Here is a 14,190-nt window from a genome sequence, read left to right as displayed (position 1 = left end):
CAAATACGCACAAGAGAAATCTCCCGCTCCCACCGGCACTACATCGCAGGTCAAGATCCAGTGCCTATATATACGGGGTGGCCGGTGAACTGTAGTGCAGCGCGAGCAGTCCGTTTTTTTTTTAAAGACGGTATCTTGGGGAACTTAAACGCAGAAATTTTGGTCTGTCTGTCTGTCACCCGATTCAGCCACCCGGCCAAAGTTGAACCACTTGCTTACCGCCCACCCATCTTGAACTGGTACGGCTGTTCATACTTGTGAACGTTGTCAATAAAAGAGTAAATATTACGCATATCTGAGGCGCAACATCACTAGGTAAGTATTAGGTGGTGTGTTCCTTTAATAGAAAATACATAAATGCGTAATTATAAAGACCCTAGTTTCTTAAGCTGCGGCTGCGCTGAAAATGTCATGCTATGCGCGCCGACGAACGCCCTCTGCCACGGAGGAAGGAAACCCTCTGCACAAGCTCATCTTTCCCGATGTATTGCCAGATGGCGTCCATATCTCACGCAGCGTAAAGTCACTGGAACGGGAAAAGTACTGCGTTCATTTTCTCTTCGCCGCCGCGCCCTTTCGGCGGCTTCGTCGCATAAATGGTCCAGCTCGCTCGCCTCGTTAGTGTCTCCCGGCCGACGGCCCACGGCGCTTTGGAGGGCGATCGTTTTTATAGCGCCAAAAAAGCGTGCAAGAACATTACGACATTCCGTGTCGTTTTGACACTTCATCGCAAGCCTGTCGAGGCATCGCAGAAGGCCTGGGTGCTGCGCTTTTGGGTGCAGCAACCGGCGGGAAACGGGCAAAGTCCTCTTTGCTATTCCCAGCGGGAAAAAGGATGCCAAGCGACGGGCTGTGTGGCTGCACAGAATACGGCGGGAATAATTTGTTCCCACGACTCATAGCCACCTTTGTGAGTCAAGCGCTTCATTCAGTATTCGCAAATATTGTTTCGGGGAATGTTTGCGTCTCCGGTGCACTAGTGCAGCTTGTTTCGCGTGGTTGCCGCAGAAGGTTCATGCACAATAACATTGCCGGGCAGCTCTTTTGTTTGGCGTAAAATTGACGCCCTTGGGCTCACATATAACGGTCAGTGCGCCATGAAAACTGACTGCTACAGATTGGTATTGCGTGACGTCACTGTATGACGAACGTAAATAACAGGTGGTACCATAAAATAATGGCGCGCATGTCATGGAAAGCATGATTTACGTGCCATGCTCATGGTGCACTCGCGGTCGGTTCGCTGGCTTAATATGCACCAAAATCGGTATTGCGTGGCGTGACTAACGAACATAAATACCACATAAATAAATTACGAACATAAATGGCGAACATAAATACCAGGTGGTGACGTGAAAATAATGGCACGCATGTCATGTAAGGCATGATTTACATGCCATGCTCATGATGCTCTCGCGGCCGGTTCGCTGGCTTGATATGCACCAAGATTGGTAGCGCGTCACGTGACTATAATTGTGCCCTTTGTGTCAATCCGGCAGATCCCACGCATTTTAGGAATCAGTCTAATGCGAAGCAGCCAGCAAAGAGCTGTATATATCGCCTTGTTCGTCTTTGAGGCAGAAGAATTCATTCATGTCATGAAACAGGCCCGTAGTTAAGGGGGTTAAGGGGGGGGGGGGGGGCTAGCCCCCCCCAATTTTGGTGAAGTAGGCGTTTTACCAAAAATAAATAATAAAATGGGCGTTTTTCTAGTCAAGGTTTTCACCAAGTAGACCTCCCCCCCGAAAAATATTCCTGGCTACGGGCCTGTCATGACATCTAGTTCACTATATATCGCACGGTTGTCATGCATGCCTGGATGCAGACCTGTAATTTATGTTCGTCACGCACTCATGTCATGCCATACCAAATTCGGTATACATCCAGTTAACAAAACGGCCGGAAGCGCACAAAGACAGTGTAATGTAAACCATGCTGTACATGTCATGCATGTCATGATTTTCACGTTACCACCTGTCATTCATGTTCGTCATACAGTCAGCTCGCGCTATACCAATTTTGGTGTATATCAAGCTAGCGAACCGGTCGCGAGCGCACCATGAGCGTGGCAAGTGGTGCTGTACATGACATGCAAGTCACGATTCTCATGCTACCACCTGTCACTAACATTCCTCATACCGAAATATCTTGTCATATCGATTTTTGTACATATGTATTTCATTAAACAACCGCGAGCGCCCCGAGACCTTGTTGTAAGTCATGTTTTACATGGCATGCCTGCCATGATTTGCACGTTATCACCAGTAACTTGTGTTCGTCATACACTTTTGTTGCGTCATATCAATTTTGGTGTGTATCAAGCTAGCGAAGCGGCCGTGAGCGCACCATGAGCGTGGCATGTAAATCATGGCGTACATGTAATTATTTTCATGTTACCACCCATAATTTATATTCGTCATACAGTCATGTTATGCCATACCAATAAATTTGGTATAAATCCCATTAACGAAACCGCCAGGAGAGCACATAGTCGTGGGCGGGTGGATAGATAGATAGATAGATAGATAGATAGATAGATAGATAGATAGATAGATAGATAGATAGATAGATAGATAGATAGATAGATAGATAGATAGATAGATAGATAGATAGATAGATTCTACGTTCAAACTCGCAGAAATTCGCTAAGAAATGCTTCGCACTTAATAAATGCCGACAGCCGAGCGCGTAAATACCGCGCAGTTCGCATTTCTTTATCGCGTTAGTACGCGTGCGTACGCGTGTAGGCAAGTGAAAACTGCTGCTGTTTCTTTCCTAATCAGTTAGAGAACAACGGTATGCTTCATTGGGGGCTGCAAAAGCGCACGCAATGCGTAAAACATGCGTTACTCCGCGTGAAATCAACACCGCGCCGCCGCAGCTTCGGCCGCGCTGGACGAAATATGGCGGCAGGCAGGACGGTCGCGGTACTTTTACCATTCCGGTGACTTTAACGCAGCGTAGACGCAGCGCCTCCTCTATCGTCTTTAGACGGCATTTGCAGCGGAGCACGCAGATACGCGGCCAATTTGTTTTAGGGGCGAAGCTCAAGGCGGCACCCGTTCGTCCCTCGTAGTCGTAGTAGTGCGTAACCAGTCGTAACGCTAGTACCAGATCTTGACCTCCAAGGTGGTGCCGGTGGGAGATTTTTCCTGTGCGTTGTTGAACAATAAAAAATTCGCAGCGTGCGCGTTAACTAAAAGCCGAATTCTTCTGTCTCTCTTTCCCCATTAGCAGCCATTGGCATGTTCCAGTAGGAAACGTTAGTAGAAGTAGAAGTGTAAGTGTTAGCTAAAAGCCGACTTCTTCTGTCTCTCATTCCCATTAGCAGCCATTGTTTACCTCCAAGGTAGTGCCTGGTGAGATTTGTCCTGTGCGTGATTAAACAATAAAAATTTTGTTCAAAACGCCGTTGATTGATGAAATAAACCAACGAAAGACGCCAGATGTTTTCTAAAAGCAAAACGAAAGAACGCCAGATGTTTCTAAAGCAAAACGAAAAGACGCCAGCTGCTTAACGAAAGACGCCAGATGTTTTCTAAAGCAATGGTTTTCTAAACAATGAAAATTCACAGCGTACATGTAAAATTAAAGTGAGCTGCAAGTCGTCATAACTCATCGAACCTTTAGTATAAACGCGCCCGAACTCACGTCGGTGATGATGTACTAGGCAGAATTCACGGAAGATTCACGGTTTACGGATGAACCTCCGCAGCTTCGCCCACTCATCATCATTCACTCCGTGAATATGCTGTGAATTTTTTTTTAACCAAGAAACTCGCTAGCAGACGCTGCCTGTGTCGGCGTTGTCTCTCGCGGGCGAGGGCGCGTTCTCATTTCTTGCGAGCTGGTATTTCAGCGTTCAGCACAGAAAGAGCGTTTCCATGGTCAACGCTCGCCGTTCGCTCTCTCTCGCCACACGGCAAGCGCTGAGGTGGTGGCGCTCTCTCTTGCGCTCAAGCAAATGGACCGTCCCAACAGCGACGACGATGCACGCCGCGACAGCAGACGACGATGCACGATGCACGCCCACACGACGAGACCCTAAGGTGCTTCGGCCCTAAAACCAGCGGCTCGCGCTGCACAAGCGTTCACCGGCCACCCCGTATATATAGACGCTAGATCTTGACCTGCAATGTAGTGCCGCTGGGAGATTTCTCTTGTTCGTAGTTGAACAATAACGATTCGCAGCGTGCACATTAACTAAAAGCGGACTGCGGGTCCCTGTGTCTAATCTTTCTGGTGTCTCTCATTGCCCGTTAGCAGCAATCTTGCTGTGGGAAACACCTGCGCACGCTGCATGCTTCGCCCCTCCCCAATTTTTTTCTTCCTGATACATACCAGGATGTCTGCTACCACTGTTTGTTCTAAGATGTACCTAGTGTTCTGTCTTAGACAATACAGATTTTTTTTACGAAAATGCTATGAAACTCGGGCATCTGTCATCTACGCTCACAAAAACCCTACGTCGGCGTGGAAACGCTTTGCCGCAGCTAAAGTTACGTTGAAATGACTCATTAACAAATACTTCCTAATTACATTTTCAATTGTGAACTTGAGCGCAGTTGTTTATGTGAAATTTGGCGGTGTCCAGAACAGCAGACTAAGTCCTGCTTCGACACTCCCTTACTCAAAAAAATTCGGCAGATCCCACGCACTGTGGGAATCGATGTAATGCGAAGCAGCCAGCAAAGAGCTGCATACATCGCCTTGTTTGTCTTTGAGCCAAATGAAATCATTCATGCCATGGCATCTAGTCCACCATATATCGCATGTTTGCCATGCACGCATGCATGCACAATCTAGTCTACACTATGCCAATGAAACGCATATTCTGGTATATAAATGCATGTTCATCACGCACTCGTGTCATGCCATACCAATTTTGGTATATATCACTTTAACAAAACGGCCGGAAGCGCACCATGACAGTGGCATGTAAATCATACCGTACATGACATGCATAACATGATTCGCATGTTAAGACCTCTCATTTATGTTCGTCATACAGACATAGCGCAATACCAATTTTGGTGTATATCAAATGAGCGAAATGGCCGCGAGTGCACCATGAGCAGAGCATGTAAGTCATGCCATACATGACATGAATATTATGGTTTTTCATGTTTCCACCTGTCACTAATGTTCATCATACAGTCACATCGCGCAATACCAGTTTTGGTGTATATCAAGCTATCGAAACGGCCGCGAATGCACCATGAGCATGGCATGTAAATCATGACATACATTGCCTGCATGTCATAGTTTTCATGTTACCACCTGTTATTCATGTTCTTCATACAGTCACATCGCGCAATACCAATTTTGGTGCATATCAATCTAGCGAAACGGCCACGAGTGCGCCATGAGCATGGCATGTTAATCATGTCGTACATTTCATGCATGTCATGATTATCATGTTACCACCTTTCATTTACGTTCGTCATACAGTGGCGTCGCGCAATACCAATTGTGGCGTGTACCAAGCTAGCGAAACGGCCGGGAATGCACAATGAGCGCGGCATGTAAATCATGACATACATAACCTGCATGTCATGATTTCCATGTTACCACCTCTCATTTACGTTCGTCGTGCAGTCGCGTCGCGCAATACCAATTTTGGTGTGTCAAGCAAGCGAAACGGCACGAGTGCGTCATGAGCATGACATGTAAATCATGTCGTGCATGTCATGCATGGCATGATTTTCATGTTACCACGTCTCATTTACCGTCGTCGTACAGTCGCTTCGCGCAATAGCAATTTTGGTGTAAATCGAGCTAGCGAAGCGGCCGCAAATGCGTCATGAGCGTGGCAAATAAATCATGACATACATGTCATGGTTTTCATCTTACCAACTGTCATTCATGTTCTTCATACAGTCACATCGCGCAATACCAATTTTCGTGTATATCAATCTACTGAAACTGCCGCTAGCGCATCATGAGCGTGGCATGTAAATCAGGCCGTACATGACTTGCATGTCATGATTTTCATGTTACCACGTCTCACTTACGTTCGTCATACAGTCGTGTCGCGTAACACCAATTTTGGTGTATATCACGCAAGCGAAACGGACGCGAATGCACCATGAGCGTGGCATGTAAATAATGACATACATGTCATGGATGTCATGGTTTTCGTGCTACCAGCTGTTATTCGTGTTCTTCATAAAGTCACATCGCACAATACCACTTTTGGTGTGTATCAATCTAGCGAAACGGCCGCGAGTGCGCCATGAGCGTGGCATGTAAATCATGTCATACATGACATGCATATCATGATTTTCATGTTACCACGTGTCAGTTATGTTTGTCAAACAGAAATGTCTCGTCATACCAGTTTTCGTATGTATCCCTTCATTTAAACGGCCGCGAGCGCCCCGAGACCATGTCATGTAAATCATGCTGCACATGACATGCGCGTCATGATTTGCATGTTAGGACCTGTCATTATGTTCGTCATGAACTCTTTTCACGCCGTACCAATTTTGGTATATATTGTGGGGATTGAGGCTTGCCCGTCGCCATTGCGCTGGTTTTCGCCTATTTCTGCCATCCCCACGTCCGATCATGCCGTTCCTCTCCTCCGCCGTCTTACGGCGCTGGGCGAGCGGGGAGTGACGTTAACCTCCTCTCTCCCGGCGCCGGACCTCGACGGGGGGCGCTGCGCTCGTGTTTCGCGTCTCGCGAGACGTTCGTGCAGCGGGGGGGAAGAGAGACCCTCTCTGGACCTCGTGGGGTAAGCACGCATTTTCTCTCCCGTCCGTCGGCTCCTCTTTGGGCTCGCTCGGACGGAACTCGCTAACGGTGCCTTGCGCCAGCGGCGAGCGCTTACCTTACGTTGTCCTTTTCCGAACGCTAGGCTGAAGAGCGGTGCGGTGCATTCGCGCGTGGTCGTACTACGCCGAAACCGTACTTATCGAAGCCAACGCGAGCGGAGTTTGCCCTCACTCGAGCGATCGGGCCCTGTGGTCACAGATCGTAAGAGTACGCAGCATAGTCGCGAGAGACCCGTTTTCTCTCAGCGGCGTGTCGCCGTGAGCCCGTTGCCCGCGGAGACGTGTTAGCGGCACCGTTTGTGTTGTATTTTCGCCCGTGGCGTGGTGAAGCCTGTTTGCTTCTCCCGCCGCCTTTGGGAGCGGGCGTTGTACGGCGTTTTGTGGTGTTGCCGCAGGCAATAAACTGTTGCGGATCTCGAGAGCAGTACTGTGTACTTGCCGCGTTGCGCTCGGCGCCTTTGCGCTCGAACGTACGTGTGCAGCGGCGCGCTAGTTCACGCGAGGCGACGGCAAACGCGGCCCTGTGGCTCGCTAAGTCCGAACCCACGCTAGTGGCCGTACTCCTGTGAAGTACGTGCACACTACAATATGAAATTAACGGAACGGCCGCAAGAGCCCAAAGGCCGTGGAATGTAAATCATGCTGTTCATGACATGCGTGTCATGATTTTCATGATATGACCTGTCATTTATGTTCGTGATAAGACCATGTTATGACACACCAATTTTGGTATTCATCCGATTAACGGAACGGCCAGGGAGCCCAAAGGCCATGGAATGTAAATCGTGCTGTTCATGACATGCGTGTCATGATTTTCATGATATGACCTGTCATTTATGTTCGTAATAAGGCCATGCTATGACACACCAATTTTGGTATATATCCGATTAACGGAATGGCCGGGGAGCCCAAAGGCCGTGGAATGTAAATCATGCTGTTCATGACATGCGTGTCATGATTTTCATGATATGACCTGTCATTTATGTTCGTAATAAGGCCGTGTTATGACACACCAATTTTGGTATACATCCGATTAACGAAACAGCCAGGAGAGCACAAAGTCGTAGGCGGCTAGATAGATAGATAGATAGATAGATAGATAGATAGATAGATAGATAGATAGATAGATAGATAGATAGATAGATAGATAGATAGATAGATAGATAGATAGATAGATAGATAGATAGATAGATAGATAGATAGATAGATACGCTCAAAGTCGCAGAAGTTCGCTAAGAAATGCTTCGCATTTAGTACCGTCGCTTCCTCGTTGCGGGTTGTTCAGGTCTAAAATTGCAGAGTGCCCGCCTTTCCTGCGCCCGAGAAGCTCGATTGCGATATTTCTATTGAATTCCATTATGAATAGCTCAGCAAATTACATGCAATTCTTGTGATTTATGACAAATGATTATACCATAAGTTGTGATGGCCTACAACTTCCCCAATTAAACAACTGCCTCAAGTTTAAAATAGAAAGGTTATTAAGCATTTTGTAATTATTCATTCGATTATAACAGTATAGGTGCGGGAAAGCATTTCAGCCCCGACGTAGAGTTCCTGAGCGGCGACGAAAATGCCTGAACGTCATTGCAGTTTTATAAAAAAAAAATCTGTAATTTCAGCCCCGACGTAGAATTCCTGTGTGGCGACGAAAATTCCTGCACGTCACTGCAGTTTTATAAAAAAATCTGTATCGTATGAAAAAGGATATACCCTGCACACTGAACACTCGCCAGGTGCCATCGCCAAAATTTTAGTAGGTCTCCTCGTCGCCTTTTTATCTGAGTTTAAGCAGATTCTGCCTTTAAACAGAGGCTGCGCTTCAGCAGAGTCTAATAACACAAGGACTCCTTCTCAACAAAGATATGAAACGTGCATACATTACAAGTTATCATAATTTCCTCAACTTTGCTGTTAGCTTGCCGGCCTCGCTTGAAAGGTCCTCTCGAAAGGGATGCTGGAAAAAGAAAAAGATGACGTCTTCGCTTCAAGTTTGTTTGTTGTTTATCCGTGCCTATACACTTAGATCAGGTAGTAACCGCAGATCCGAACCATGAGACCGCAGTAACTGGAAGAACAAGAATGTGGTGCAGCGCATTTGGCAGGCATTCCCAAATCATGAATGGTGGTTATCCTTCAAGAGGAAGGTATATAACCGCTGCATCTTACCGGTACTTACATACGCAGCAGAAACCTGCAGGCTTACGAAAAGGGTTCAACTGAAATTGAGGACGACGCAGCGAGCAATGGAAAGGAAAATAACAGGCGTAACCTTACACTCTACAAAAAGGTGTCCGTTGACTCTTCTTTGCTGCACATGTGACTCTCCCATGCATAACTCTCTTTGGAGAATCACGTTGGCTCTCTTTAGGAGAGTCGTGGGACGGACGACTCTCCAAAAGAGGAGTCAGCGTGCCTATTTAAAGAGAGTTCTACATGGGCGAGTCACGTGTAGCAAAGAAGAGTCGACGGACTCCTTTTTGTCTTAGAGTGTAAGGGACAAGAAGAGAGCAGAGTGGCTCAGGGAACAGACCGTGTTAAGGACATCTTAGACTAAATCAAGAAGAATAAATGTAGTGAGGAGGCAAGATAACCGCCGCTCATCAAGAGTAACAGAGTGGGTTCCAAGAGAAGGCAAGCGCGTCAGCGGGAGGCAGAAAGTTAGGCGGACAGATAAGATTAAGAAACTTGAGGAGATAACAGGGCTTCAGCGTGCACAAGTTAGAGAAACATGGGAGAGGTCGGACTTTGCCATGCTGTGGGCGTAGCCAGGATAATTATTATTATTATTATTATTATTATTATTATTATTATTATTATTATTATTATTATTATTATTATTATTATTATTATTATTATTATTATTATTTGTGATATTTTGTGCATTTCTCTATAGGTTGTTGTAGTATAATACTATGCATTTAGGCTTGTGTAGCGTCTGCCTTTCGCTTTTATCGGCTCGGTTGTGTCAACAGTGTGGTCTCCATGGACGCAGCTCCGCAGATTGGCCGGCGTACACAAGGTCGGAGCCGATCATGCGCTACTTCGCCGTCAACCAGACCATCACCAGGCGTTCGAGCGGAAAGTGCAAAGCGCGCTTCAAGTGCTACCCCGGAAAGGCTCACGCCGACTAATCACGCGCTCGTGCTGTGTCTCTGATGACAGACGGTGTTTCAAGCACATAACGTCGCACATGTGACGCATGGCTGTAGTCACCACGCAAACACGACGTTCATTTCAGTTTTAAACTATTCATTACTATGTGACAACTGCATGCGCAAAGTAAGCTCTTGCACTCACTCACGCTTACAGGGGTCTCTTTATTTGTATTCTATAGGTATATGCTAGCGGACTTTCTTCCTTTGTTATGAACTATCAGCGCCCGTCGTATAGTATAACTGGTACATGGCAAGGCACTGCTGTACGTGTGCGTCCAGTGACAGCTGCTACCTAGGCTGTCTAAGGAGCGCAAGCGTGGTTTCTTTTTACGCGAAGCTGGTTATGTGAAGATAAACGTTCAAGAACGTCAAAAATGCTTGTTCTCGCGTTTCTTTTTTTTTCGTTTTTTTAAGAGCTGGATGTCTCACGAAGTTCTCATTTTGAGCGAATGTGTCACACAAGGTTGGCCAACGTCGATTACATTATCGGTCACGTCGTCAAGATGGCCGAAGGCTTTGCAAGCATCAAAATATCAGAATCAGAATGCATATAATTTCCAACACATGAGTTGGGCTTCCCCTAGCAAAAAGCTATCAAAGACAGCTTGACGGGATCTAAAGGTCGGCAGAGAGCAACACGCAGTGGATGTCTTATAATTCTAACAATGGTGAATAAATACCGTCATTATGAATAAACATGGTTGATCCCTCCGTCATAGGAATCGGAATAACACGAAAGTAAAACGTGCCCTTATAGAAGTAACTGAATGTTTACTGTACATTGATATAAAAGAGTTTGCACAATGTATATTGATGTCTGGCAGCTATAGCACCGTTTAACGTGGATGCACCCACATTGATGATTGGTGGTACATCTCTATCCCGACGACTAACGTCCATGTTAAATGATTAAACAAACCCTTGTGGTAGTTATGGTAATTAACGGTGAAAGCGTAATCAGAGGACCAGGTGTCATAGCCAGAAAAGCGTCGCATATTAGACGCAGAACTTGGTCGCCATCCTGCGGCATGTTAAAATGTGATTGAACACCACGGCCGCACTAGAGGGAAACGCAAAGCGCGTCGTGCCACCTCGGTAGACTGGCCGCAATTTTTCTCGGGGCGAGCGCGTATGCGGGGAACGCGATGTTACAGCCAGTGTCATGAGTAAAGGGGCGCGGGGCGCGTGCCGGACAGTGCAAGGCGTCGATGGTGTGCGGGGAATGGAAAAGTACCCGATGGTGTGCACCCCCGCCACGTCGACGCAAGCCATTGGCCGGCGAAAGGCGCGTGCCACGCGACCCGAACTGAGGTGCGAAACCCCAGAGGAACAAGCAGGCATTGTTCGGTGGAGTCGTCGAGGAGCAAGGTGGTGCAGGCCAGCGTCGCGTCCGCGACTGGAACAGCAGGGCTGAGTTGTGGAGGCAGGCGTTGTGCATGCCCCGGGAGGGTAGCCGTCGACCTCGGGAGTCTACCGAGCGAGGCGTCCCGGGCTTGCGGCAGCCTCATCACGCAGTTCTAGTGGCACCTGCGGCACTACCACAGCTCGGAAAGACGACGGCGACCCACCGACAATCACCGGAGAGCCACGTCGGCAGTGGGATCCCGTGGCACTGAGGAGAGGCCGAGAGTAGGCCTAAATGGGAGAGACCGGTGTACTCGACAGAGAACGAGGCATCGGCGAGGAAGACGATCAGCGAGGCGTCTGATCAACGACGGCGGCCCGGAGACGTCGGCAGGAGCTGCGACGACAGGACTGGGCGTCGACTTTGGACTTGGATTGAGTCTGCGGACTCCTCGAACGGAGTAAGAACGTTCCATGTGTAGCGCGACTAACTGAGAGGCCATAGTGGCCACGCGCTCGAGTAGAGAGGAGCTAGACATAACTTGAATGTTTTGTAGTGTTAGTGATTGCGCACTAACTCAGCATTTGCACTTGTTGAATTTTTGTTGTAAATTTTGAGTGCGTGTTAGTGTTGTTTGCCGTGGTGTTAGATAAAGTTTTGTTTGCAGTGCCACCACGGTCTCTCCCGAGTCCTCTCTCTCCCAACTCCATCACACATTGCAAGCGCTCCCGAGATACGTGACAGCCAGGTGAGGCAGGCGCGTGTCGCAGAGCTATTTTAGGGGCGAAGCTCCTTAAAGCGGCACCCGTTCGTCCCCGTCGTAGTGCGTAACCAGTCTTAATGCTAGTACCAGATCTTGACCTCCAAGGTGGTGCTGGTGGGAGATTTCTCCTGTGCGTTGTTGAACAATAAAAAATTCGCAGCGTGCGCGTTAACTAAAAGCCGAATTCTTCTGTCTCTCATTCCCCATTAGCAGCCATTGGCATGTTCCAGTAGGAAACGTTAGTAGAAGTAGAAGTGTAAGTGTTAGCTAAAAGCCGACTTCTTCTGTCTCTCATTCCCATTAGCAGCCATTGTTTACCTCCAAGGTAGTGCCTGGTGAGATTTGTCCTGTGCGTGATTAAACAATAAAAATTTTGTTCAAAACGCCGTTGATTGATGAAATAAACCAACGAAAGACGCGAGATGTTTTCTAAAAGCAAAACGAAAAGACGCCAGATGTTTCTAAAGCAAAACGAATATCCACGGAGTGAATGATGATGAGTGGGCGAAGCTGCGGAGGTTCACCGGTAAACCGTGAATCTTCCGTGAATTCTGCCCAGTACATCGTCGCCGACGTGAGATCGGGCGTGTTTATACTAAAGGTTCGATGAGTTATGACGACTTGCAGCTCACTTTAATTTTACATGTACGCTGTGAATTTTCATTGTTTAGAAAACCATTGCTTTAGAAAACATCTGGCGTCTTTCGCTAAGCAGCTGGCGTCTTCGTTTTGCTTAAGAAACATCTGGCGTTCTTTCGTTTTGCTTTTACAAAACATCTGGCGTCTTTCGTTGGTTTATTTCAGCAATCAACGGCGTTTTGAACAAAATTTTTATTATTTAACCACGCACAGGAGAAATCTCACCAGGCACTACCTTGGAGGTAAACAATGGCTGCTAATGGGAATGAGAGACAGAAGAAGTCGGCTTTTAGCTAACACTTACACTTCTACTTCTACTAACGTTTCCTACTGGAACATGCCAATGGCTGCTAATGGGGAATGAGAGACAGAAGAATTCGGCTTTTAGTTAACGCGCACGCTGCGAATTTTTTATTGTTCAACAACGCACAGGAAAAATCTCCCACCGGCACCACCTTGGAGGTCAAAGCGTAAGACTGGTTACGCACTACGACTACTACGAGTACGAGGGACGAACGGGTGCCGCCTTAAGGAGCTTCGCCACTAAAAGACGCCAGCTGCTTAACGAAAGACGCCAGATGTTTCTCCTCTCCTACGGCCGACGCTTTTACGACGCTTAGGTTAAGGTCGCCACCTCGCGGTGTGTTAACGCATTGATAATATTGCATTTCTATTGAAAACGCGCCGAATGGGACGAACGTGTAACGCGTTGCAGGTACTAATCGCGGAGGCCACAGTAATCATGAATTCCATTACTTTGCCGCTTCCAGAGGACAACACCACCCCGCCGACCGTGAGAGTGGTAGATATGAAAGGCGCGTTTGTAAAGACTCTGGAGTCTGTGACCGTGGCGCAGTGGATAGCGCGCCCGGCATCTGTTGTTGCTTACCGAGCGGTCGTGGGTTCGAGGCCCGTTGACGGAAATTTCTTCTTTGCCCTCTGATCGTGTACATTTTTTCGACGTCATTTCCGTGACCGAAATACGTCATTAAATTCTTGGTGGAGCCCGGCATAAAACACTTTCGTGTTAAAAAAAAATGCCATAGGAATCGGTATAACACGAAAGTGAAACGTGTCTTCACAGACGTGTTCTCTGTAACTTCAACGCAAACTTGCGTTGAGAGCACAAGACATACAAACCACCCCCACCCCCCTCAGGAGATAAGCTCGCGCGCACGAGCGACCACGCCCTGTGGAGGTGCGCGCGTACCGCAACGCGCGGGGCGACGACCTTTAAAGGGGCCCTGCACCCATATCTTACCCTCCGATTTTTACATCGGAACGCGTTCCTTGTATCGTCCTGAGATGAATGCAAAAAGAATTTTGGAGATAGACCCACGGAAACGGAAGTTATTGAACTTACAAATTCAAAATAAAAGCAGACGACAGAAATTGGCGTACCCTTTCGCATTTCACTCGCCCAGTGACGTGTCACTGGAGTTTTGTCTGCTTCCAATCAAAACGCGACTTACATTTTGCCATACCGGAACCCAGCAGCACATGGTG

The 14,190-nt window shown here is 47.5% G+C and overlaps 1 protein-coding gene across 1 annotated transcript in view; it reads left to right on the top strand.

Moving 5' to 3' along the window:
- The window catches only part of LOC119393087 (cholinesterase 1), a 35,810-nt gene extending 25,680 nt beyond the window's left edge, over window positions 1-10,130 (top strand). Inside the window, exon 7 of the mRNA XM_049415851.1 lies at window positions 9,775-10,130. Within this exon, the coding sequence (XP_049271808.1) occupies window positions 9,775-9,913 (139 nt within the window). The 3' untranslated portion in view covers window positions 9,914-10,130. The remainder of the gene's footprint in view (window positions 1-9,774) is intronic.
- The last annotated feature ends 4,060 nt before the right edge of the window (window positions 10,131-14,190 follow it).

Source organism: Rhipicephalus sanguineus, chromosome 5 (assembly GCF_013339695.2).
Source record: "Rhipicephalus sanguineus isolate Rsan-2018 chromosome 5, BIME_Rsan_1.4, whole genome shotgun sequence".
NCBI lineage: Eukaryota > Metazoa > Arthropoda > Arachnida > Ixodida > Ixodidae > Rhipicephalus > Rhipicephalus sanguineus.
Note: the sequence above shows the minus strand (reverse complement) of the source record. Positions and strands in the feature narration are given on the sequence as shown.